This window comes from Erythrolamprus reginae, chromosome 1, assembly GCF_031021105.1.
Source record: "Erythrolamprus reginae isolate rEryReg1 chromosome 1, rEryReg1.hap1, whole genome shotgun sequence".
Lineage (NCBI taxonomy): Eukaryota > Metazoa > Chordata > Lepidosauria > Squamata > Dipsadidae > Erythrolamprus > Erythrolamprus reginae.
The window spans coordinates 36133112-36159117 of record NC_091950.1 but is presented as its reverse complement, the minus strand read 5'-3'; the positions used below and the strand labels follow the sequence as shown (position 1 = coordinate 36159117).

Below are 26006 nucleotides of genomic sequence, written 5' to 3'. Positions count from 1 at the left end.
GGCGAACCTGGGCAAACGCCACCTCTTTCCAAAGACTCTGAAGATAAATGATATGGAGGCTAAAAAGTACAATGAATAATTAAGGGAACTAGTTATCTCTAGTCTAACAAAGAGGACTGGGTGTACATGATAGTTATCTTCCAGTACTGTACTTGAAGGACGGTCACCAAAAAGAATGAGTCAACCCATTCCCCAAAGCACATGAGAATAATGGGTGAAAGCTTGCTAAAGAGAGATCCAATCTGGAATTAAGGAGAAATTTCCTAACAGTCAGAGCAATTCATCAATGGGATGTCTTGCCTCCCTCCATTGCTGGAAGTTTCCAAGAAAATATTGGACAACCATCCATCTAAGATGATATAAATTCTCCTGCTTTGAGCAGGAGTTTGAACCAGAAAACATCCAGCTCTATCATTCTATGTAACCATGGAAAGTCAGTTGATTCATCTAACTTCCGGAACAATCTGTGAGAACCTTTCCAAGTCTTGCCACCAACAATGATGGCAACTAGAGATTGTCAGAACATACTGACATTCAGAGTATTGGGAAACATTTGCTCTGTACTTCTAATGACAGAATTGAGTTTGTCCAATATACAAGCTCACAACCTTTGCATTCAAGGAAATCTTCTAATCCCTTAGGTCATTTTTCTCAACCAGATGTTCTTCAGATTCCTGGAATTATAGTATAAGAGTTGTCCCATGTGAAAAGATTCAGGAAAGGAGACATTACCTAAAAATTATTACCATTTCTTTGCAAATTACCACACTTGAGACCCCCCAAAGTCATACTGTATTCACATTACACAATACTGTTGGTAACCAAAGACATATATATTTTAAAAGACATCAGCAATAAGATTATTTCCATATTATAGTTTCAAAGTTGATTGTCTAATGCAGTGGTTCTCAACTTTTCTAATGCTGCGACCCCTTAATATAGTTCCTCATGTTGTGGTGACCCCCAACCATAAGTCTAGTGCCAATTCTCCCAACAGAGCTTTAAGCTGATTGGCAGGGAGGTCAGAGGGACACCCCCACTGTAAACACCTGACTGGTCAGATTGTAAAAATATGTTCCAAGGAGCCAGAATAGAAGCTTTAATTAATAACACCATGGGAAATTTGTCTTTTCTCATGGTCTTAGGTGACCCCTGTGAAACAATCGTTCGACCCCCCAAAGGGGTCCCAACCCCAAGTGAGAACCACTGGTCTAACAGAACATGAAGCTTGTTTATTTCCCAATATATATTTAAAGCATCCCATTGCCTGCCAGCTCAAGAATTCCTCCAGATCAGTTTGTCTTCAAATTTGGTGGCTTTAAAATGCGTGGACTTCAACCCCCAATGCTGAGGCATTCTGGGAGTTGAAGTCCACACATCTTAAAGTTGTCCTGTTTGCTCCATATTATCTATTGGTCATACCTCAACATCGTAGGAAGTACTTCTCATTGTCAAACCAATTTCTGATCTGTGTACAAAAGCCTGCTGCATATTTCAGCCCTAGCAGTAGAAACAATGCAAGAATCATCTCAGAAGGCTCTTTAATGCCTGATGCATTTTCCTAGACATGGCTGCCAAAGGAAACAGATGTCTCCACTGTCATCTGCTGGGAGGAGAATGGAGTGGAAGGAAACAGGCAGAGATACTGAATACAGCTTTATATGTGTCATATGGCTAGGCTAGTCTACATCTTATCCTGCCACCTCAAGTATAGTGCAGTGTCCTTAAGCAAAGTTTAACCCTATCTCATCCAACCCTACACCCCAAGAATGAACTGGCTTTTGGACCACAAAACCTAAAACAACCAGACAAATGTTCTGATACTTTTCAAGGACCAAAAACTATTTTGAGCTAGCTCAGCTTCTAACCATGGTTCCCATCATTATTATTATTATTATCTCCGGGACCGCCTTCTGCCGCACGAATCCCAGCGACCAGTTAGGTCCCACAGAGGGGGCCTTCTCCGGGTCCCGTCAACTAAACAATGTTGTTTGGCGGGACCTGGGGAAGAGCCTTCTCTGTGGCGGCCCCGGCCCTCTGGAACCAACTCCCTCCAGAGATTAGAATAGCCCCCACCCTCCTTGCCTTTCGTAAGCTCCTTAAAACCCACCTCTGCCATCAGGCATGGGGGAACTGAGATATTCTTTCCCCCTAGGCTTCTATAATTTATGCATGGTATGTTTGTATGTCTGATTGGTTTTATAACAAGGGTTTTTACTTGTTTAAGTATTGGATTGTCACATGCTGTTTTTTTACCACTGTTGTTAGCCGCCCCGAGTCCATGGAGAGGGGCGGCATACAAATCCAATAAATAAATAAATAAATAAATAATATATTATTATTATTATTTATTAGATAAATAATCCTAAGTCAAAAGTATTTTCCATGGCACCTTGGAACCAAGATTTAAGTTCACCTAAAGTCTCCATCTCCTTTCATTCTCCCAGAACAGGACTATGATGTAGCTAACCAAGCAACTCATAAACTATTAAGGAAAAGTCTTCTACCTTATGACAATCATTAAATGTTCTTGACATGATTCTTGACAAATGTATCTTTTTTTTAATGTACACTGAGAGCATATGCACCAATGACAAATTCCTTGTGTGTCCAATCACACTTGGCCAATGAAGAATTCTGTTCTGTTCTGTTCTGTTCTATTCTATTCTATTCTATTCTATTCTATTCTATTCTACTCTACTCTGTTTCTATTCTATTCCTATTCTATTCTATTTTACAGTGCAGCACTTGAACATGTGGTGCTCAAACCCTGCATTTTCTCCATGGAAAGCACGTAGGCATCCACTGAGGGTTGGCTTCTATCAAAAAAGCATTGGCTAGAGTTCTTTTAATGCTGGGTTGTTGTTTTTTCCTCCTCTAACAGGAACGGGATATTGTAAAGTCATGGAAAGAAGTTTACTAGGGCCTCAGCCATTTGCTCTCAGCGGTATCCAGAGATCAGGGAGGGGCTCTCATTTCTGCAGATTCTGAGCGTTTTCAGATGGCAAGCCTTCACCATTCCTGTCAGGGTAATAAAAGGAGGGATTGTTGTCAAATGGCACATAGGCAGACCTAAGGAAACTGCCGAGCTGTATAAACAGGGCCAATTTGGGTGAGCTTGGGAGGAAGAGATCTGGGAAGGAAAAATATCGGGGAGTTTATTGTTTGTTTGTTTATTTATTGGATTTGTATGCCGCCCCTCTCTGTAGACTCGGGGCGGCTAACAACAATAATAAAAACAGCATGTAAAGCAAATACTACAACAACTAAAAAACCCTTATTTTAAAACCAATCATACCTACAAACAAACATACCATGCATAAATTGTAAAGGCATAGGGGGAAAGAGTATCTCAGTTCCCCCATGCCTGACGGCAGAGGTGGGTTTTAAGGAGCTTACGAAAGGCAAGCAATTCTAATCTCCAGGGGGAGTTGGTTCCAGAAGGCCGGAGCTGCCACAGAGAAGGCTCTTCCCCTGGGCCCCACCAAATGACATTGTTTAGTTGACGGGACCCGGAGAAGGCCCACTCTGTGGGACCTAACTGGTCGCTGGGATTCGTGCAGCAGAAGGCGATCCCTGAGATAATCTGGTCCGGTACCAGAATACCTCCGGAACCGCCTGCTACCGCACGAATCCCAGTGGCCGATAAGGTCCCACAGAGTTGGCCTTCTCCGGGTCCCGTTGACCAAACAATGTCGTTTGGCGGGCCCCAGGGAAAGAGCCTTCTCTGTGGCGGCCCCGGCCCTGTGAAATCAACTTCCCCCGGAGATTAGAACTGCCCCCACCCTCCTTGTCTTTCGCAAGTTACTTAAGAGCCACCTATATCGCCAGGCATGGGGGAACTAAGACATCTCCCCCAGGTTTATTATATTTCATGTTTGATGTGTATGTGCTGTATGGTTTTTAATTGTTGAGGTTTTTATATATTATTTTATTATACTGTTTTTTATTACTGTTGTGAGCTGCCCCGAGTCTTCGGAGAGGGGCGGCATACAAATCTAATAAATTGAATTGAATTGAGTTAGAAACCTGGGCAAATAAGGCAGGGAGGGGGGGAGGAGAGAATTTGGCATGAAAGCCCTAAGGCCAAGTAGGACACGATTCAGAGCCTGATCTGCTGGAGAAGCCCTGTAGAAATCTCTTTTGCCAAGAATGAAAAGCATGTAGGAATCCTGCCAGAAGCTGTTCCTCTGTAGCTCTGGTGCCCCTCCCCATCCACCACCCCATGGGTGGATCGTGCCCTTAGCAAACAAATGGGAGGGTGAAAGAACAAACAAGGGTCACAAGGAAACCAATAGTTTGCTGAGGGCTTTAAAGGGGAAAATTGACAGATAAAAGGATCCAGGGGCTTACAGGTCAAAGGGCAACAGCAAAGGTCAGTTGGATGCGGATTTGCAAAGCCATTTTCAATGGACTTTTGAGAATGGGAGACACAAAGGGGAACAAAATTGTAGAGGATGGGAGGGGGGAGGAAATGGGGACCAAAATTTACCACCATACCCTGAGAGAAAACATTATATCCCCGGTTAGCAATTCCCCTCCAGCACCTTCTATTGCAAATGTGTCTTTTGGTAACTCCTCCCTTTCGTTCAACATACAAAGAGCCCCCGGGTGAGTGGTGGTGGTGATTGTTGTTACTATTATTACTATTATTAATAATAATAATTTAATTTATATGCCACCCACTCCCTAAGGACTCTGGGCGGCTCACAACATCTAAAAACAATATAAAAAGAAGTTTAAAACCCATAAAAAACCATTCTTCGGAGAGGGGCAGCATATAAATCTAATTAATAATAATATTTTTTTAAAAATTCATATCTTTTTGTGGCTGGATCTAGGTGATACCACATTGATCAATGGCCCCAGGCCTGTCGAGTCCTTACGGCTTCCAAGAAAGCCAGTAGGGTGGGAGCAATATGGATGTCAGAAGGCAGCTGGTTCCAGAAAGCCGGAGCCACCACAGAGAAGGCCCTCCCCCCAGCCCCGCCAACTGACATTGTTTAGGTGATGGGAGTCAGAGAAGGCCAACCCTTTGGGCTCTTACTGGTCGTTGGGAGCTATGCGGCAGAAGGTGGTCCTGAAGACAGTGTGGCCCTAAGCCAGGTAGGGCTTCATAGGTGATAGCCAACACCTTGAATTGCATCCGGAGACTGATTGGGAGTCAGTGCAGCTTGCAAAGAGTTGGTGCGATGTGGATGTACCTGGGTGCACCCACAACAGCTCTTGCGGCTGCATTCTGGACCAGTTATAGTCCATGAATGCTTTTCAGGGGTTCTAACTTACCTCACTACCCATTCGCTGCCTCCCATGTGGGCGTGCGTACAAGGCTATGTCACATGGGGGTGCATGCATGCACAGGGCTAAAAACTCTGCACATGTGCAGAAGCAAAAAACCAGAAGAGCCCTTCACTCCTCCACTCGAAACAGAATACCCTATGAGACTAGACTTTCAATCCTGGGCCTAAAAAGTTTAGAACTAAGACGCCTTAAACAAGATCTAAGTATTGCCCACAAGATCATATGCTGCAACGTCCTGCCTGTCGGCGACTACTTCAGCTTCAACCACAACAACACAAGAGCACACAACAGATTTAAACTTAATATTAACCACTCCAAAATTGACTGTAAAAAATAGGACTTCAGTAACCGAGTTGTTGAAGCGCGGAATTCATTACCGGACTCCATAGTGTCATCCCCAAACCCCCAACACTTTACCCTTAGATTATCTACGGTTGACCTACCCAGATTCCTAAGAGGTCAGCAAGGGGCGAGTACAAGTGCACTAGAGTGCCTTCCGTCCCCTGTCCTATTGCTCTCCTATATCTCCTATACCTTTCTTCTATTCCTATATCTCTTCTTCTATTCTTTCATTGATATGTTCTATTACTATACCTTCTTTTTTATTCTTTCATAGATATATTTTACTATGAGTATCTCCTCTATAACCTTCATCATGTATTTTACTATGTATTTTACCCACTAAAACTCTCATTGTGTATTGGACAAAATAAATAAATAAATAAATAAATAAATAAATAAATAAATAAATAAATAAATAAAAAGAAAGTTTCTGCGCATGTATAGAAGCAAAAAACAAGATGTTAGGGCCTATGGCACTTCCAAGAGAGTTGGTTCGTGGACGTGGCCAGCCAGCTATCGCTCCCTATTAGCAAGTGGGGCGGGGGGGGGATTTCCACAGCCAATCCGAACCAGGAGGAACCCACCTCCGAAAGAGCCTCACGTTGGTCAGGCCCCAGTATTTCTTGTTCCCAACTGCATTCCTGCTAATACCAACCAGATTCAAGGGAACCCACCAACAGGACCCTAACTCTGAAGTTAAAATAATACCACCACGATCAGAAGTTAGTGATAAACTCCAGAAATGTGTCTAACCCTCTTTTAAAACAATGCACGCTGGGAAAAAAATGACTGACATGTGGCAAAATGTCTTCTTCAACAGTAGAATATTTTTGTCCATCTTCCACTATTTAGCTGCATTGGATGACCTGAGATTGGGCTAAAAATAAGCATCTCCTCTTTTGTTTTTCCATAAGCCGACATTTAGATGCTTATCGTGCATCATTGTTAATTCTCCTTCTGCCAAACCAGAGGAACAGGCCATAGTAGCAGGATCACATGCAACCTTAAACCCTTTGTCCATTGCACTGCAAAAATTCACTTTCCTGCCAATTTGAGATAGGAAACATAAAAACCATTAGAGCAGATCTAAAATGAGCTAAACATAATGTTGGAAACAAGCTTTCCTGTATACCGGTATATCCTCCCATTAAAAAAAAAAAAACTCTGAAAGCAAAGGCAATTAGACAAATTCCTGACAGTTAGAACAATTAATTCGTGGAACAGCTTGCCTCCAGAAGTTGTGAATGCTCCAACACCAGAGGTTTTTAAGATGTTGGATACCCATTTGTCTGAAGTGGTGTAGGGTCTCCTGCCTAAGCAGGTTGGGCTAGAAGACCTCCAAGGTCCCTTTCAACTTTGTTGTTGTTGTGTTGTTGTTGTTGTTGTTGTTATAGAATGCAATTCACTTTTCTATCTGCCCTTTGCTTCTTCAAGATATGTTGAATACAATTCCAGGTTACAAACTGTTTTCCCATCATTGCTTTAAAAACTCAGAAATTCCAGTCTTCGTTGCATGGATCGTTTTTTGCCCTTTGTTACACCTTTTCTGTTTGAATTGCAGTGATCTGATTGCTTCACAGACTCATACAATTCATTCACTCACTCACTCACTCACTCACTCACTCACTCACTCATTCATCATTCGATTTTTATGCCGCAATAGCACTTTTTAACAGAGCCAGCATTTTGCCCCCACAATCCAGGTCCTCATTTTACCCACCTTGGAAGGATGGAAGGCTGAGTCAACCTTGAGCCAGTGATGAGATTTGAACCGCTGACCTACAGATTTACAGTCAGCTTCAGTGGCCTGCAGTACAGCACTTTACCAGCTGCGCCACCCTGGCTCTTTCGGGATTACATCATCACAACTACCATTTGTATTTATTTATTTATTTGAGGATTTTTTTATTGTCTTTTTTTAAAATTGTTATAAAATTTTACAATCCTACAATTGTGAGCCAGTCCAGTTGGGTAACTATGGAAATTGAATTAATTAATTAATTAATTAATTAATTAATTAGGGAATGAATAAATGAATGAAGGACTAATTTTCTTTCATCCACTAATTTCATCCATGAATGAATGAATGAATGAATGAATGAATGACTAATTTTCTTTCCAGCCCCTTTTAAAGACCTCCAATGTGAAGATTGTGCTTTGCACACCAGCTGCACCCTAACCTAACATTTATATTTGCTCACTCAGCATTCTTTCTCTACATGCTCTACCAGCCAAAGTCCAAACTTTCTTTCTGCAAGGTCACAAAAAGGAATGGGCAGAAGACAGGGCAGTTACGTAACTCCATTTTCACCAGAGTTTGAAGATATACTTCTTAAGTCTAAGACAAGGGCCCAGTATGTGTGTCCTCCTCCTAGACTTAGAAGGATGAAATAGGTTCAGAAAGATGTGAACAAGCAAAGTGATTGTCTTCCACTGAATTCATGAGCTGTCTCAGAGCCGCTTCAAACACTCTCTGACAATGCAAACTTGAAGCTTCTACAGCAACTACATAAGCATTTGAATGGCATCAGGGCTTCTGGGGCTCAAACTTCTACCAGGGCATTGCCAGGATCAGGGCCCAACCTGACGTAATATTCCGAATTGCAGAGAGAAGAAATGTAATCAATGTAATGACTTTAACAATGTAAAAACTGCTCAGCCACTGTGAATCTATGGATTGTAATGTAATCTGATTGGTTGACAAATGTATATACCATGATGCACCTTTGCATAGGTGTGGCTTGATGATAGTGTGGCTTGTGAATTAGAGTGGCTAATGGCTTATGGTTTGTGGTGGCTAAAAAATATCGCGGCTGAAGACTTGTAGCTGTATATTGTAACTGAGAATAATAGATAGAGATTTATGAGTATTTAATCTTCGGGACCATCTTCTGCCTCATGTATCCCAGCGGCTGGTTAGGTCCCACAGAGTTGGCCTTCTCCAGATCCTATCGGCTAGACAATGTTGGCTGGTGGGGCCTAGGGGAAGAGCCTTCTCTGTGGTGGCCCCAGCCCTCTGGAACAAACTCCCTCCAGAGATACATACCACCCCCTCCCTCCTGGTCTTTGATAAAGCTTTGAAGACCTACCTCTGCCAGCAGGCATGAGGGCCATGAGTAATCTCATCTCTGGCTGATACCATGTATGATTGAAATGGATGAATGCGTATCTGTCCATGGGGTTTTGATATATTTTTTAGTAATTTGTATATCCTTTTATAGTAATTTAGATTTCCTACATATTGTTACATGTATAATGTTGTACGCCACCTTGAGTCGCCTCGAGAAGGGCAGCACAGAAATCTAATTAATAAATAAATCAATAATTTTGTATAATATCATCCAGAGAGAAATAACTACAGTGTAAATAGTTAGTGTAGTTTTGCTACGAAAGAAGTAAATATTTTCTTAAGAAACTCTGCAGTACTTGTTGTCTTCAATTATCTTCAAGACTACAGTTCCTGATATTCTGGTCTGAAGCCGACTGGCTAACTGCTTTGGCTATCTGGGTGGACTAGCTTCTACAAGACGTTACTCCAACAGGCATCTCTTTTCAATGCCAAATCTAGAATTGGAATAGAGCAACAAAAAACCAAAAATGAAGAGGCTCTTAAGCAGATGCAGAATGTTTATTGAGATTCTCGGTCAGCTCGTGGTTGTCCCAAAGGGGCTTTTTCAAAAGGCAACTGGACTTTCTGGGTTTTTCTTTGATGACATTTTGCTTGTCATCCAAGAAGCTTTGGGGAAACAAAACAATGACTTCATCAGCACACGATACAACATTGGAGAACGAACACAGATTAGATTGAGCAGTCCATCTGCATTTAGAAGACACAGGCCACTCTTTTGAAGACAGCAAAGTCCACATTTTGGACAGAGAGGATCGTTGGTTTGAAAGAGGGTCAAAGAGCCATCTATGTCAAAATTGAACATCCTTCTCTTAATAGAGTGGGAGGGATGCACCATCATCTATCTCCAGTCTACAACACAGTCCTTTCAACAGTTCCAAAAAGGCTCCACATCCATTTGAACCTGAGGACACAGATGACCTCTGGGTGACCTTAAGGACTCACTAAAAGAATGCAAATGACCAGCTGTCTGCAAGGAGTATAAATCCTTCCATTCACCATCATCCAGCCAGAGCTGAAGAAGCTTCTTAGATGAGAAGCAAAATGTCTTCAAAGAAAAACCGGAAAGTCCAGTTGTCTGTTGAAAAAACAACTTGGGAAAAGCAGGTGCAGAGTTTTTTTTAATTTTTTTTATTTTTCTGGGCAGGGAGTCATTAGGGAATTCTATACTCAGTGTTGTGGTTAGCTCTGGCCCAGCTCCTGCCCCAAGGACTGTGGATGTGGGGGAGACATCCACATGCTGCAGGCCTGTTTTGCCCCCGGTGGAATCTGCTGATGAAGGCTCCTCTGACCAAGAAGACATGAGTGACAGGGAGGAGGAGAGTGTGGCAGACAGCTCAGAAGGAGATCAATTATCTAGCTCCTCCATGGATTCAGAACAAGAGTTAATGATACAGCCACGCATGCGGAGAGCGATGCATAGGCAACAACAACTGAGAGATTATTATCAAAGAAAATGAGGCCACCTGTGGTTGGGTGGGGCTGTGGTAATTAGTAAGGCTGCTATAAATAGCAGCCTGTGGGTTTAGCCATTGAGGAGGATTATCTGATCGTTGTGTTTCGTGCCTGCTTTGCTGCGTTTGACCTTTTGTGTGCTGATTTTTCCCCGCTTTGAAACTAAACCAGGGCAAAGTGTGTTTCACTTTGTCAAAGAAGAAGGACTGTGAATTGCCTCCCAGCTGCAAGCTAAGTATCACAGAACTGATAAGGGACTTGTACCAATTACCAGTTTGTTTGGAGATGAGTGCTCTTTGCTATACCAAAAGAGGGCTTGGTTTAAGTGAATTTTCATTATAAAGAACATTGTTTTGAATTTTCAAACGTGTGTGTGTGTCTGAAATTTGTACCTGTGAATTTTCGGGAGGAGTCTACCAGAGAGCCCGACAGAACACTCAGAAGCTCAGATAGATGGGCTTCAGAATCAGAAAGTGTCTTTTTCAGCCTCACCATGACCTTTTTCTCAAGCCCTGAAGCACTATTGCTTGTTTGCAAGCATTCCTCTTAGTACTATGTAAAAGACAGTTGGGTTTGCAATATATAAACAAGCTAACAATGAATGTTTGTTTGTTTGTATTGAAGTACTATAGCTTTAAGAAGTAGTGTTGCAAATTGCCATAAGAGGGAGCCAGAAAGCATGATTCTCTTGCGCTCTCTGCTCTCTCTGTTCTTTCTGCTGATTCACTGTGACTGATGTATAAGCTCTGTGTTAGTTTGGTGGATTTGTAAGCTGTAATGTATGTCTGATATGTAAGACAAAGACAGGCTTGTAAGATTGTTACTGTATTGAGAGATATGGACTGTTTAACTTCACTGTGCTATTTCTAAAGTAAGCACTATTTTATATAATGTATCTGTCCTGTAGGACTGAATAATTACTCATATCTCCTGGATATCTGCTGGAATCCCACGTTTCCTCTGTGTATGTCCTTGATAACTCGAGGGTCATTCTGCACACTCATTAACAATTTCAGAACATTTATGGACAAACATCAGTCATGCATCTCTGGCATGTATCCACCATGTTTTTGGAGACACACATTCTCCCCTTTTCACCTTTTGTGAAATTGCTGTAACAGACTTTAGCCAAAATAGTTGAGGGCCTCCAAACCAAGTGTGAAGCAGCTCATAGTGAGATTAGTTCAAAATCTCCTTCCAGGACAGTCTGTTCTTTGGAAACTGAAAAAAGGGCACAAACTCAAACTCAAAAACTGAAAAGACATGAATTCAGGGCTTGATCAGGGATAATCCACAGCAATAGATGAGAGCAGAGAGCATGGGTTTGAATGCAATAGGCCCAAGGTTCAATTCTAGCCATTTCAAGTCAGGTCAGGAACAGAGAAGATTCCCTTTGTTGAGAAGGATTTAGGGGTAGTGATTTCTGCAAGTCTCAAAATGGGTGAGCATGTGGTTGGGCAGTAGGAAAAGCAAGTAGGATGCTTGGCTGCATAGCTAGAGGTATAACAAGCAGGAAGAGGAAGATTATGATCCCGCTATATAGAGTGCTGGTGAGACCACATTTGGAATACTGTGTTCAGTTCTGGAGACCTCACCTACAAAAAGATATTGACAAAATTGAACAGGTCCAAAGATGGGCTACAAGAATGGTATCAGGAAAGACTTAATGAACTCAATCTGTATAGTCTGGAGGACAGAAGGATAAAGGGGGGACATGATCGAAACATTTAAATATGTCAAAGGGTTAAATAAGGTTCAGGAGGGAAGTGTTTTTAATAGGAAAGTTAACACAAGGACAAGGGGACACAATCTGAAGTTAGTTGGGAGAAAGATCAAAAGCAACATGAGAAAATATTATTTTACTGAAAGAGTAGTAGATCCTTGGAACAAACTTCCAGCAGACGTGGTTGGTAAATCCACTAACTGAATTTAAACATGCCTGGGATAAACATAGATCCATCCTAAGATAAAATACAAAAAATAGTATAAGGGCAGACTAGATGGATCATGAGGTCTTTTTCTGCGGTCAGTCTTCTATGTTTCTATGGTCTAATTCTGCTTGCAAAAGTCACCCCTCCAGTTTGCGTCCCAAATCTCTCTAGGTTTCACAGCATTGCACATTTTCTTCTGTGTGACCTGACCATTTCCATGCAAGAGTCGGCCATAAGCCAATATTCCTTACCTTCTCTTGCAGCTATGATGAACATGATTGCGCAACTTGCAGCCTCGTAGATGTGGCTGAACCACTATGCTCAAAAGCCCTAGCCACAATGGTTAAGGGCTAATGATGGTAACTGTATTTCAACAACATCTGGAAAGACATAGGAGTGTGTTCACAAGTCCAGGATGGAGTTTCTGCAAAGGGGGGAGGACTTTATATCCAAGTTTCTACCCTTGGATTTTCTCAAGTTTCCCAGTGAGACGTTGACCTAAATGTAGGCTCTGAACCAGAATCAGTTCATCATTCACAAGATTTATTCTCTTTTTATTTCTTCTCTTTGGGTGTTTTCCAGTTATCCTGTCCATTTCCCAATCCATTTGAGATAGAGGAATGAGAACTAGCCTTAAGCTACAGAGGGACATGGTATAAGGAGCTGAAAGGCAGATTCATAACAACTGCATATACTTTTGGTACTAACTATGGGAACCAATAGAGATCTTTAAAAAAAAACCTGACCTTTTCAGATGTTTCCCCATATTTTAAAAGCAAAGCCAGTTCTCCATGGATAGGAATGGCTTGGTCTTATTTTCTTTCTCCCTTTTTTTTTTAATGTGGGCGAGTCACAAAATACAACAAAATGCATACCCGTCCCATTATAGGAATGTTATTAGTGTCTTTTTTCCATGTGCTATGGAAAATATGAAATGGGCAATTCCCTGCTGACCTATAATTGCATTGTTTGGAGCAATCCATCCACCATCCCCAACTAAAAACATTTCACGCAGAAAGTTTTAAAAATAGGAAATTATCTTCGCTTCCTCCACCAAAGGGTTGTCTCTGCTGGCTGCAAAATATGAGAAAACTCCTATTCTTTTCAGACAAGCAGGCATGCCTCAAGGTCATGAACCAACAAAAGACTGCCATGCAGGAAAGTCGTCCTTAAACGTGAGACAATACATCTACGAACGTGGGAATGATATTTATCAAAAAATAATTTTAACAAATTCATATTTTGTTATAGCTTGTTTAGTCCCTTTGAGAGTCACCACCAGAATGCTGCAAAAAAAAAAGAAGTTTAGTGGTCTAAAATAAAGACCTCTTATTTTGAAAAGTCTATAAATGCAAACTTTTGCTGCATGAGAACTTCTTTCCATGCTACATGGAAAAAATCTGAAAATCTGTTTTTGTGCAAAGGTATACTTAGACTAGGCTACTCAACATCTCCATTTATCAGCCTTAATTTCAGAAATAGGTTTACGCTGAGATCACATTATTTGTCCAACCAGTTTAACCTATCTTTTCTTTTATGTACACTAAGAGCATGTGCACCAAGATAAATTCCTTGTGTGTCCAATTGCACTAAGTCAATAAAATTCTATTCTATTCCATTCCATTCTTCCTGTCTTACAGTATTTTTTCAGGATCTTCATTTCCTACAGTAAAATCTATTGGTATTTTTGTGAATAAATGTCTGCAATTAAATCAGAGATTTTATAGTATATGCTCTTTTTTAAAATGTCACATCAGTGGGTCTACAACTTTAGAAGTCCATTTCTTTGTGCTTCTACGGCAGGGGAAGGGAACGTTGGCTCTTCTATGACTTGTGGACTTCAACTCCCAGAATTCCTGAGCCAATCATGATAGCCCAGGAATTCTGGGAGTTGAAGACCACATGTCATAGAAGAGCCAATGTTCCCTACCCCTGTTCTATGGTTTCATCTGGAATTTCAATGTTTAAAATTATCAATGCAACTTCAAAAGAGCTATAAACATCCTTCCTTCCTTCCTTCCTTCTTTCCTCCCTCCCTCCTTCCTTCCTCCCTCCCTCCCTTCTTTCCTTCCTGCCTCTCTTCCTTCCTCCCTTCTTTACTTCCTTCCTTGTAAAAAATTGTTATCAGCTGTTTTCTGGGCCCAGTGTTTCTCTACCCCAACAAACTTTAAAGATGTGTCGATCTCAACTCCCATAATTCCCCAGGTCAGCATACTGAGTCGCCATCCAGGCCAAGAATTTCCCCATATCTCAAAGCTGCTATTGTGGAAAAACACTGATTTAATCCCAAACTTGCAGAATCTTACAAATAATGTCCTTATCTCATTCCAAGCAAAATTCAAGAGTCTTGTTGACAAGACAAAGACATCTATTGACATCCGATTTCTCACTCGATTTCTATCCCAGCTTTTCAGAGGGAGAGGAGAGAGAGAGATTCTGGAGTTTTGCTCTCTCCGTCCTCTTTCCCCTTTGCTACAGTCTGTCTTATGAGGACACAAGTGCTCTTGTTCAAAAGTCTCGTGTGACATCAACTTCTAACCTCCCAAAAAACAGTTGCAACAATCAACTTTCTATGTCTGATACTTCATATTTTAAAGGGTTCGTTACATCCTAACAACTTGGCCCAATGGCTCCAACCAGTGATGGGCTGCCTGTCACTGGCGCTACTGGTGTGCTTCCGGCGATGGGCACAGGCACATGCAGGCGCAAGATTCAGTGCATGCGCAGGAAGCAAAATCTCATGCAAGAATGCTTGCTTGCATGGGATTTCGCAGATATTTTTGCTTGCGCACATGCGGGGAAACAAAAAACCGCAGAAAATTGGCAAAATCTCACTCACGCGAGCGTCCTCACGCAAAATTTTGTTTCCTGAACATGCGCAGAAGCTGAATCCCGCATTTACATGTTCTTGCACATGTCAGGAATGCAGAGATGCGCATGCATCTCTGTTTTTCCAACTGGGGCTGCGCACCAGACCGTCCACGCAGCAGCCCACTACTGAGAAAAGGGTATTTCTTTATGCCATTACCAACCAAATTGGACTCTTGGGAGATGAGCTTAGATTGAAATGAGAAAGATTTTGAGCAGTTTTGCATTTCAGGTTTATTCTCTCTACTGATTTAAATTCTTTCTAAGTGTTGGCTGTCAATGTCTGAGATTAGTTATTTCTTTTAATATTAGATTTGTGCCACTATAATATTGTTTTTATCATTGTTGTGAGCCACCCCGAGTCTTCGGAGAGGAGCGGCATACAAATCTAATGAATTATTAAATTAAATTATTATTATAATATTGAAAAGCAAAGTCATACCTCCCTACTAGTACATACAATAAATGGCTGGGCAGAACCTGTGTATCTACATTCAGGGGTGGGCAGCAGGCAGGATAGAGTGGAACGCAGTTCCACCGGCGGAAATGAAGCTGTGTGCCCAGCTCTAGCTCCCATCCTCTTCCTCAGAAAGCAGCACGGAGACCAGAACTGGCAGGAGTTGCAGGGGGCCCATTTCCTCCCCCCTCTTTTCTCAACAGCTGATCGGCACCCATTCACCTAGCTACCCAGCCTTAGGTGGGGGAGGTAACCCAGGAAAGAGAGCGCGGGAAACACAAAGCAAATTGTCACCCCAGCGAATGACACTGGTGAGGTTGTAAGTCGAGGACTTAACAGTTCACTTGAACGATGATGATCGTTCAAGCCACACCCACCTGGTCACATGGCCGGCGAGCCACTCCTACCCAGTCACATGACCATCAAGCCACACCCACAAAATAAGCCACACCCCACAGTGTGGCAGTAAACATTTTGGCTGCCCATTAGTGGCTACAACGTTATCTCTGTTCAGCATGCTACGGACAGAAACTACAGGAAACATGTCACAAAACGTCAACTCACCTGCTTGGAGGGTGGGGAGCTGCGGGTGACCTCCTCATAGGCTCCTACATCCTTCCAGGTGACAATGAAGGTCTGCTGCGGGACAAAGTTGGAGGCGGTGGGAAATCCAGCTTGGATAAACTGAGCCACCTGCTCCAGCCCTTCTCTGGAATCATCCAGCCGGTAATAGATTTTGCCTCGTCCGTGGCTGGTGTCAATGTCTGAGAGAAATGGAGCAATGGCAGGGAAATCTGTAGGGAAGTCATCGTCCACGTACTGGGTCTCTCTGGGGAAGTCCTGAGTTGAAATGATCCCATTGGTTCCAACCTATCACAGCAGTCAGCAAAAGTAAAGTGAGATACATCATGTCCACCTTTGGATGGTAAATGAACGATTTGCTGGATCCAATAGCAATAGCACTTAAGACTTATAAACCGCTGCATTCAAGGAAAACCAACTACAAATGTTTTACAGGTGGCACCTATCACCGGAAAGACTCTCAAAAATGTTCCCAAAAACCTCCCCATTATGTTGGAAGTGCAAAAAAGGAAGAGGCACATTCCATCAGCAATGGTGGACATGTGTACAAGCAAAAAACTTTTGGAATAAAATAACAGACTGGCTAAAAGAAATAATAAAAGAAGAATTTGGAAAAAACCCAGAATTATATTTATTGGGTATTTTTAATAAAAAAATGAAAAAAGAGGTAAAATACTTAGTTATACACATATTAACAGCTGCTAGGATAGCATATGCCCAACAATGGAAAATAGATAAAGCACCAGAAGAAAATACTGTATAGTAATTAAAAAAATATTGGACTGTGCGGAGATGGATAGGTTGTCCAAAAAATTAGAGGGAAAGGAAGATTCAGATTATTATAAAATATGGGGGAAATTTTACCACTGGTTAAAGGAAAGAACAGCGAAGAAATAATAAAAATTCAAGCAAAGCAACATGTCAAATAAAAGAATTAATACTATGTGAAAGAAGCAAAATTCTCTCATCGAACATTCAAAAAAAAGTGGGGAAGCTTTCACTTCCCAAATGTTGTATGTATATGTTTTGTGTATGTCTTTTTTGTTATATTTGAAAAAATAAAAAAAAATTAAAAAAAAGACTTATAAACTGCTTTACATCCCTCTGTAAGCGGTTTAGAGAGTCTTTTATTTGTTTGTTTGTTTATATTTGTATGATGCCCACTCCAATAGGACTCAGGGCAACTAACAGTAATTTACTGTTATTTTATTTATTACTTTATTTTATTTTATTTTATTTTATTTTATTTTATTTTATTTTATTTTATTTTATTTTATTTTATTTTATTTTATTTTATTTATTTATTTATTTATTTATTTATTTATTTAGTTAGTTAGTTAGTTAGTTAGTTAGTTAGTTAGTTAGTTAGTTAGTTAGTTAGTAGGTAAGTAAATAAGCAAGTAAGTAAAATTTATTATATGCCACCCAATTCAAATGGACTCCAACAATTTGGGTCTTCATTTTACCCACCTCAGATGGATGGAAGGCTGAGTCAACCTTGAACCTGGTGAGATTTGAACTGCAGGCAGCTGGCAGGCAGCAGAAGTCGCCTGCAGTACTGCACTCTAACCACTGGCTCATTAAAAAAAACCATGGCTCATTAAAAAAAAAAGACATGTAAAAAACTCATTTTACCGACCTTGGAAGGATGGAAGGCTGAGTCAACCTTGAGCCTACTGAGATTCGATCTGCCAAACTGCTGGCAGCCGGTGATCAGCAGAAGTAGCTTGCAGGACTGCACTCTAACCACTGCACCACCGAGGCTCTTGGTGAAATTTTGAGTAGTTCCGAGAACCAATAAATACCACCTCTGACTGGCCTCGCCCTCATCTATTCTCTGCTTCCCAAGTCCTATGGCAGTGTTTTTCAACCAGTGTGCCGTGAGACATGGTCAGGTGTGCCGCGAAACTCAGAGAGAGAAAGAAAACAAGAGAGAGAAAGAGAGAGAGAGAGAGAAAGCAAGAGAGAGAAAGAAAACAAGAGAGAGAAAGCAAGAGAGAGAAAGAGAGAAAGAAAGAGAGAGAAAGAAAGAGAGAGAGAAAGAAAATGAGAGAGAAAGAAAGAGAGAGAAAGAAAGAGAAAGAAAGAAAGAAAGAGAAAGAGAGAAAGAACAAGAGAGAGAGAGAGAAAGCAAGGGAGAGAGGAAGAGAGAGAGAGAAAGAAAGAAAGAGAGAGAGAGGGAGGGAAGGTGGGAGAGAGAAAGACATAGAGGGAGGGAGGGAGGGAGAAAAAGAGCAAAAAAGAGAGGAAGGAAGGAAGAGAGAAAGAAAGGGATGGAGAGAGAGAAAAAAAGAAGGGAGAGAAAGAAGGAGGGAGAGAGAAATAGAGTGAAAGGGATTAAGAGAGAAAAAACTTTTGTCCAAACTTTTTTTAGGCCCCCCCCCCCAACTCAATGTGCCCCAGGGTTTTGTAAATGTAAAAAATGTGCCGTGGCTCAAAAAAGGTTGAAAATCACTGTCCTATGGGGAGGAAATGGGGACTTTGCAGTAACCTTCTCCTGCCACGCCCACCAAGACATGCCACGCCCATCAAACCACACCCACAGAACTGCTTGAATCCCATCACTGTTCCACAAAGGTCTGGTGTGAAAGGGAGCAAGAGACGATTTTGCTAAAAATGGTGATAACAAACTTCCGGTGAAAACTGGATGGGATTTTAACAATGGGACGCTTTGGGGCCGTCTAAAATTCCTCCTTAGATTTCCTGACTCAGTTCTAGTCTATTGTTTTTACTCCTTCCCATCTTTGGGGCTCTGTGCCATTGAAATCTTAACAATACCATATCTGACTTTAAGCCTGAAGTGCAGCTTCCCAATATACCACAAAAGGAAAGTTTGAGAACTTCGGAAATATATTCCTCCGATAAGGGGGGAAAATGGTTTTTAATGCCTTATACAGAGCTGTGTTCCTTGCCTGGGTTTCCTCCCTCCCACCAGTCCCTCTAATTCAGTGTTTCCCAACCTTGGCAACTTGAAGATATCAGTTTCCAGTCACAATTCAAAGTGTTGGTTATGACCTATAAAGCCCTTCATGGCACCGGACCAGATTATCTCCGGGACAGCCTTCTGCCGCACGAATCCCAGCGACCGATTAGGTCCCACAGAGTGGGTCTTCTCCGGGTCCCGTCAACTAAACAATGTCATTTGGCGGGACCCAGGGGAAGAGCCTTCTCTGTGGCGGCCCCGGCCCTCTGGAACCAACTCCCCCCAGAGATCAGAATTGCCCCCACCCTCCTCGCCTTTCATAAGCTCCTTAAAACCCACCTCTGCCGTCAGGCATGGGGGAACTGAGATATTCTTTCCTCCTAGCCTCTACAATTTATGCATGGTATGTCTGTATGTATGTCTGGTTTTATAATAAGGGTTTTTTAGTTGTTTTAGTATTGGATTGCTACATGCTGTTTTTATCACTGTTGTTAGCCGCCCCAAGTCCATGGAGAGGGGCGGCATACAAATCCAATCAATCAATCAATCAATCAATCAATCAATCAATCAGTCAATATCTGGACTTCAACTCCTGGCTGGGGAATTCTGGGAATTGAAGTCCAAATACCTTCAAGTTGCCAAGGTTGGGAAACACTGCTCTAATTTACCAGGCAAGGCACAAAAAATTGTAGGTGCTAATAACCCACGTTTCTGGTTGTGATAAAAAGGCTCGTTCTAAAGGCTTTAAGGGACTTAGCCGTCCCTTTGGGGGAATAACGCCAACCCTCGGGCATCTGAAAGCCAACCACGGAGACATCTGCCATCATGTGGCAACACGTGCGCCAAAATTCAAAGCCCAGGGAGACGTGGAAGCGGCCAGGCTGTGAACTTTGGCAAGCTCTGCTTCGACACAACCATGTTGGGCCTCCTAAGAAAGAAACTTGGCCGGCGTAAAAGAAGACCTATTGATGTCAGTTGACCGAGCATCAGACTGGAAAGAAATCTTGCAGCGAAAACAGAGCCTTATTAAGCCAAGCAGGCAGGAAATTCTTGGGCTGGCAGCTCAGGGTTGAGCTGAGAAGTCTTTGCCTTAAGTAAAGTATAACGCTAGGCTGGCGCCCTGCGCTGCCTTGCCCAGGCTGCACGGACGCACGCTCAATTTAATTTAATTTATTAGACTTTTAAGCCACCCAACTCCTTGCGGACTCTGCAGGGATCTTGCATGGATCACACATTTGAAGGGAAGGAGACTGGTTTTTCTCTATCCTCCCCCCCCAGCCTCCAGACCCCAGAGATGGGGGTGGGGGCAGAGGTTCTCCAAACTAGATTGCAAAAGGCTTCAGCAATAGAGTGATCAACGCCTGGAACACATTAACCTGACTCTGTGGTTTCTTCCCCAAACCCCCAAACTTTTAACCTCACATTGTCTACAGTTGACCTCTCCCCTTTTTTAAGAAGGTTGTAAGGGGCGTGCATTAAGCACACCACTGTGCCTACCCTCCCTGTCCTATTTGTCTTCTTTTATCATTATTTACTACTTATGTTATGCTTATACAAACTACAATCCTATACTTGTTTGACAAAATAAATAAATGAAGGGGGGGAAGGAGGAAGGAAGGAAGGAGGGAATTAGGAAAGGAGGAAGGGAGGGGAGAGGGAGGGAGGGAAGAAGGTAATTAGGAAAGGAAAAAGGGAGGGGAGAGGGAGGGAGGAAGGAAGGAAAAAGGGACGGAATTAGGAAAGGAGGAAGGGAGGGGAGAGGGAGGGAGGAAGAAGGGATGGAATTAGGAAAGGAGGAAGGGAGGGGAGAGGGATGGAGGGAGGGAGGAAGAAGGGAGGGAATTAGGGAGGAAAGAAGGAAGGAAGAAGGGAGGGAATTAGGAAGGAGGAAGGAAGGAAGGAAGGAAGAAGGGAGGGAATTAGGAAGGAGGGAGGAAGGAAAAAGGGAGGGAATTAGGAAAGGAGGAAGGGAGGGGGAGGGAGGGAGGAAGAAGGGAGGGAATTAGGGAGGAAAGAAGGAAGGAAGAAGGGAGGGAATTAGGAAGGAGGGAGGAAGGAAGGAAAAAGGGAGGGAATTAGGAAAGGAGGAAGGGAGGGGAGAGGGATGGAGGGAGGGAGGGAGGAAGAAGGGAAGGAATTAGGAAGGAAAAAAGGAAGGAAGGAAGAAGGGAGGGAATTAGGAAAAGAGGAAGGGAGGGGAGAGGGAGGGAATTAGGGAGGAAAGAAGGAAGGAAGAAGGGAGGGAATTAGGAAGGGAGGGGGAAGGAGGAAGGAAGGAATTGATGGAGGAAATCGTTTTTACATGAATTAAAAATCGTAGCCTGGGAATAAATAGACTAGAAGGGAGGGAAAAAAAGTTCGACCATGCCCGGGGCCACTTACGTAGAGCTGACCGAAGTGGGTCTCGTAGAAAAGCAGCGGGCTGGGCAAGGACACGGGCGCCGAGGTCTCGTCGTCTCCTTCGGGCAGCTCCTGGTCCCCCAGGGGCCCCCCGAAGGGGAAGAGCTGCGAACGGGTCAGGGCAGCCCCCCAGCCCAAGAGCCGCAGCAAGAGCAGATGGAGGAGCGGCGATCTCCCGAGCATGCTTGTGCTTGGCCCCTCGCGGTGGACTTGCTCCTCCCGGGCTGGCGTGGAGTGGGAACCACAAGTCCCAGCCCCGGGAGCCGCCCGACCCCCCTCCCCGCACCCCACCTCTTGAGTTCCCAGGACTGGCCCTGGGCGGGGCCGGAGGCGTCTCCCGCGCCTCCCCATTGGTTGCCCTCCGCCCGGGCAATGACCAATCCCTCCCGACGAGCGAGTTCCCCCGCGAACATCTGGATCTCGTTAAAGCTGCTCCGCTCTGGCACATCTGAGGCCTTTCCCGAGTCTCGGAGTTGGGCAGCTGCTTCGAGGGGTCCCGTTCACGTGGGTGCCTCCGAATTCCGCTTCTCTGAGGCTGAGGCTGGCGCTGAGCGCCCCTCGCCAAAATTGGCAACCCCATACCCGGGCTGCAAAAAATATTTTATTTATTTATTTTATTTATTTGTTTTGTCAAGTACATATTGGAGGTATGTAAAGATATAATAATATTCACATACATAATACTAGTAACAAGAAAAAATATAAGAAGAAACATTAGATATAATAATATTCATATACATTATTATTATTATTATTATTATTATTATTATTATTATTATTATTATTATTAATTAGATTTGTATGCCACCCCTCTCCGAAGATTTGTATACTAGTATAAAATAAAATAAAAATTAAAGAATTTTTAAAAAAATTTAAATTAAGTTTAAAAAAATCCGTAAAACAACCAGATTGAGTGAGTGTACATAAGTGCACTAATGTGCCTTCTGTCCCCTTTCCAATTTTCTCTCCTATATCTCCTATATCTTTTCTTCCATTCATTTATCTTTTTCTCTATTCTTCATTGATGTATTTTATTCTTATATTTTTTCTTCTATCCTTTCTTTGATACATGTATATTCTCTTTAACCTTCATTGTGTATTGGACAAAATAAATGAATGAATGAATGAATGAATGAATGAATGAATAAGTGGCCGGAAGTGTTTTTCGCCCCCCCCCCCTTTTTGCTACAAACGATAGGTCAGATTTTGCAGACCCGATAGGGTGAGCTGGGCAAAAGGTGATGTTTCCGTTTCTAATGAAGATGTTATTTGTTTGTTTGTAAAATGTATATGCCGCCCAACTCCAATTGTACTCTGGGCAGTTTACCGTCAAAAACAACAATAAAAAGACAATTTAAATTAATTATAGCCCTTTAAAAACATGCAAATCTCTCAATCACTCATGACCAAATCAAGATGATAACCTAACGGCCCCAAGAATGAGATGAGTAGAATAGAATAGAATAGAATAGAATAGAATTCTTTATTGGCCAAGTGTGACTGGACACACAAGGAATCTGTCTTTGGTGCATATGCTCTCAGTGTGTACATAAAATAAAATATACATTTGTCAAGAACCATGAGGTACAACACATAATGATTGTCATAGGGTTCAAATAAGCAATCAAGAAACAACCAATATTAATATCAATCTTAAGGATACAAGCAACAAGTTACAGTCATGCAATTATAAGCGGGAGGAGGTAGGTGATAGGAATTATGAGAAGATAATAATAGTAATATTATTAGTAGTATAGTAATAGTAATGCCGTAATGAGATAAATATAATAATAGTAATGCAGCCTTAGTGAATAGTTTGACAGTGGTGAGGAAATAATTTGTTTAGCAGAGTGATGGTGTTTGGGAAATACTGTTCTTGTGTCTAGTTGTCTTAGTGTGCAGTGCTCTATAGTGTCATTTTAAGTGCACTACACAGTAGTTCATTAACCAGAGAAAACATTGGTTCATTAAATAGTGAATTTACTACATTTCTAGCAATTGACAGTTTGGACAATTAAGGAACTTTACCCAGGTTGTGAGACAGATTTAAACTGTGAGATGTTAGCATGGCTATTGCTTAATCTGTATTATGACACTTAGTAGAATTAGTTCAAACATCCCCAGCCTGGCCTCTCCAAACAGCTTGGGCTACATCGTCTGTTCCTCTGCCACTGGCATAAAGCTAGACAGAACTTTGAAGGCTATTCCAACATTTGTTCATGGTAAATTCATTTAAACACAAATGGAAAACAAATATTTACAGCTGTTAAGGAACCCAAAAGCTCTTTGTACATCAAAAATTGTAGAAGAGGAAGGAACCCCCTTGGAGAGGCAAGGGATATATAGCATCATGCAGGATTTTGCCAAATATGGTATCTTCTGGATGTGTCATCCATGCTGGTTAGAGACTGTGGGAGTAAGATCCATTGCACATAGATGACCCAAGGCTGGGAAAAATTACATATACAGTATCCAGATGTTACTTCTGATAGTGGATGTGTGTCTGAATTCCCATACTATGCTATGTCATTATTGGTTTTCACTCAGTGTACTGCATAAGCACAACCTTTGCATCGTTTAAAATAAACTATGCATATAACAAAAAAATGTTATATAATATTCTAAAATGAACTACAGTTATAACAAAAATGTATTGAACCAATCTTTCTCTCTGTATACATTTTTCTCCAGTATGGTATCTCTAGATACGTTGCAACTCTGACCCCCAGTATTCTCACTCTCTGTTTATGTAAAACCAGTAACTAGTAACTTTTAGTTGTCAGAGTTCCAGATAGCATCCAAACTTAAATCAGAGTACAAGGCAAAGTATTCCTCAAAGTTCCAATTTATTATGGAAGCCATGCTAGCACCATCATGGGAAACATGAATCTAATGCTTCCAAAGTTTCCCACTCAGTTGAAAGTTCACACCCTTGTCCCCCACCACCAATCCTGTCACATTGCTCAATCAGGTTCTGCCAGCGTGGCAATTCCTCCTCCTGCTTCCACCCAGGTGGTAGGCAAGGATGACCTTGAACATCTCAAAAGAATGTGTTGTGGTTGCATCTGCTCCCTCATGAAAATCATTCCTCCCAGATTCCCATAGTCATCAGAACTTCCACTGATTATGTGGCAAGCCAATGGTTATTTCCCCAATTTCTACATCATCTCGACACTAGTGGTATTCTCAACAATCTGGAATGTACCAAGTTTGGCATGAAAAGAAGGGGGGGGACCCTCAAATTGTTCCAGAAATGTATATTGCTAATTACTGGTGTTTTGCAAGAATGTTAAGAATTAAATCCATGAAAAGCAATAAAAAACATACTCTCACCCAAAATCCAGCATCCCATAAACAACTTCTCTTTACAGAAGAGATCAGATTTAATGAAGACTGTTAAGGAAGGAGCCATTCAGGTCTCTATAGGCAGAATAGCTCACAGTATCAGGGCATAGCAGGAAATAAAAGTATTGATAGAAGAGAATACAGTATTTGTTGGTCAGGGTGTTGGGCCTGGAAGCCTTCTTTTGCATTGGGCCTTCAGACATACCATATTTACTGCTGTGGGAAACTGGGAAGGGGTATTCCCCTAGTAGTAAATGTGGGGGAATCCCCTCACATTTACTCCCCCACATTTCCCCCCTCCATGGTTTAGAGCAACATTTGATGGGACCCCAGGAAAGCTAGCCTACTTCCTCAATGGAGTCTGGGCTTACCTCCACCACTATGGGGACTAATACCCAACCAACCAAGACCTGATTTCAGCAATTGCATATGGCATGAATGAAGGAAAAGCGGTGGGTGGATAGGGGAGCTGTATGATGAAGAACCCCAGAGCTAGAAGATGCTGATGAGTTTGTCCAGTTGCTCCAAGGCCAACTCGAAGATATGGTCCATCGAGTAGAAGCCAAGGCTCAAATCAAGGTGTTGAAGCAACTGGGTTGGCCTCCCAAGGAGCTAGTAGTGGGAGTTTCAGATGACTGTCTGGGAAACTGAGGGTCTGGCTGGAGCACTTCCTGATCCACCACTTCAAAGAGGCCCTTGATCCAGATCTCTGACAAGCTTGCAGCATCACGGGAGTACTGGAATGTATACAAATATGGTACCGCAACTGTAGTAGCCATGGATCTGGAAATCCATCCCCATTGAAAACCAACTGCAGAGAAACCAATGAGGAGACCCCTGGGTCACTAAACCCTAGCTAAACCACCTGGAATGGCCCAGCCTACACCAACCAGGACTATCAAATGCTACAGGTGTGGTCAACAAGGACACCAAGCATCTGAATGCTTGGCTCCAGCCCCGATTCCCCAAGCACCCCAAGTAAGAAGGACTCCACTAGTGAGGAGCTGCCCACCGCAGGCACTACCAGTCCACTCCTCGCTTTGATATGGTCAATTGACTAATCAAATAAAGTTGATATTGATTGATTGGTGGTAGGTGCATGCACATACGGCACATACATGCAGAAGCGAAAACTCACATGAGGATGGTCGTACGTGCAAGATTTCGGCAATTTTTGCCAATTTCTTTGCTTCCACGCATGCACAGAGGCAAAAAGAGGGCAAAATTTGTCAAAATTTTGCACGTGCGAGCATTCTTGCATGAGATTTGGCTTGC

The 26006-nt window shown here is 42.4% G+C and overlaps 1 protein-coding gene across 1 annotated transcript in view; it reads right to left on the bottom strand.

Annotated features, from left to right (window-relative positions):
• Window positions 1-21667, bottom strand: part of NID2 (nidogen 2) — a 109560-nt gene extending 87893 nt beyond the window's left edge. The window contains 2 exon segments of the mRNA XM_070749466.1: window positions 16046-16351; window positions 21369-21667. Of these exon segments, the coding sequence (XP_070605567.1) occupies window positions 16046-16351; window positions 21369-21569 (507 nt within the window). The 5' untranslated portion in view covers window positions 21570-21667.
• Between the last annotated feature and the right edge of the window lie 4339 nt (window positions 21668-26006).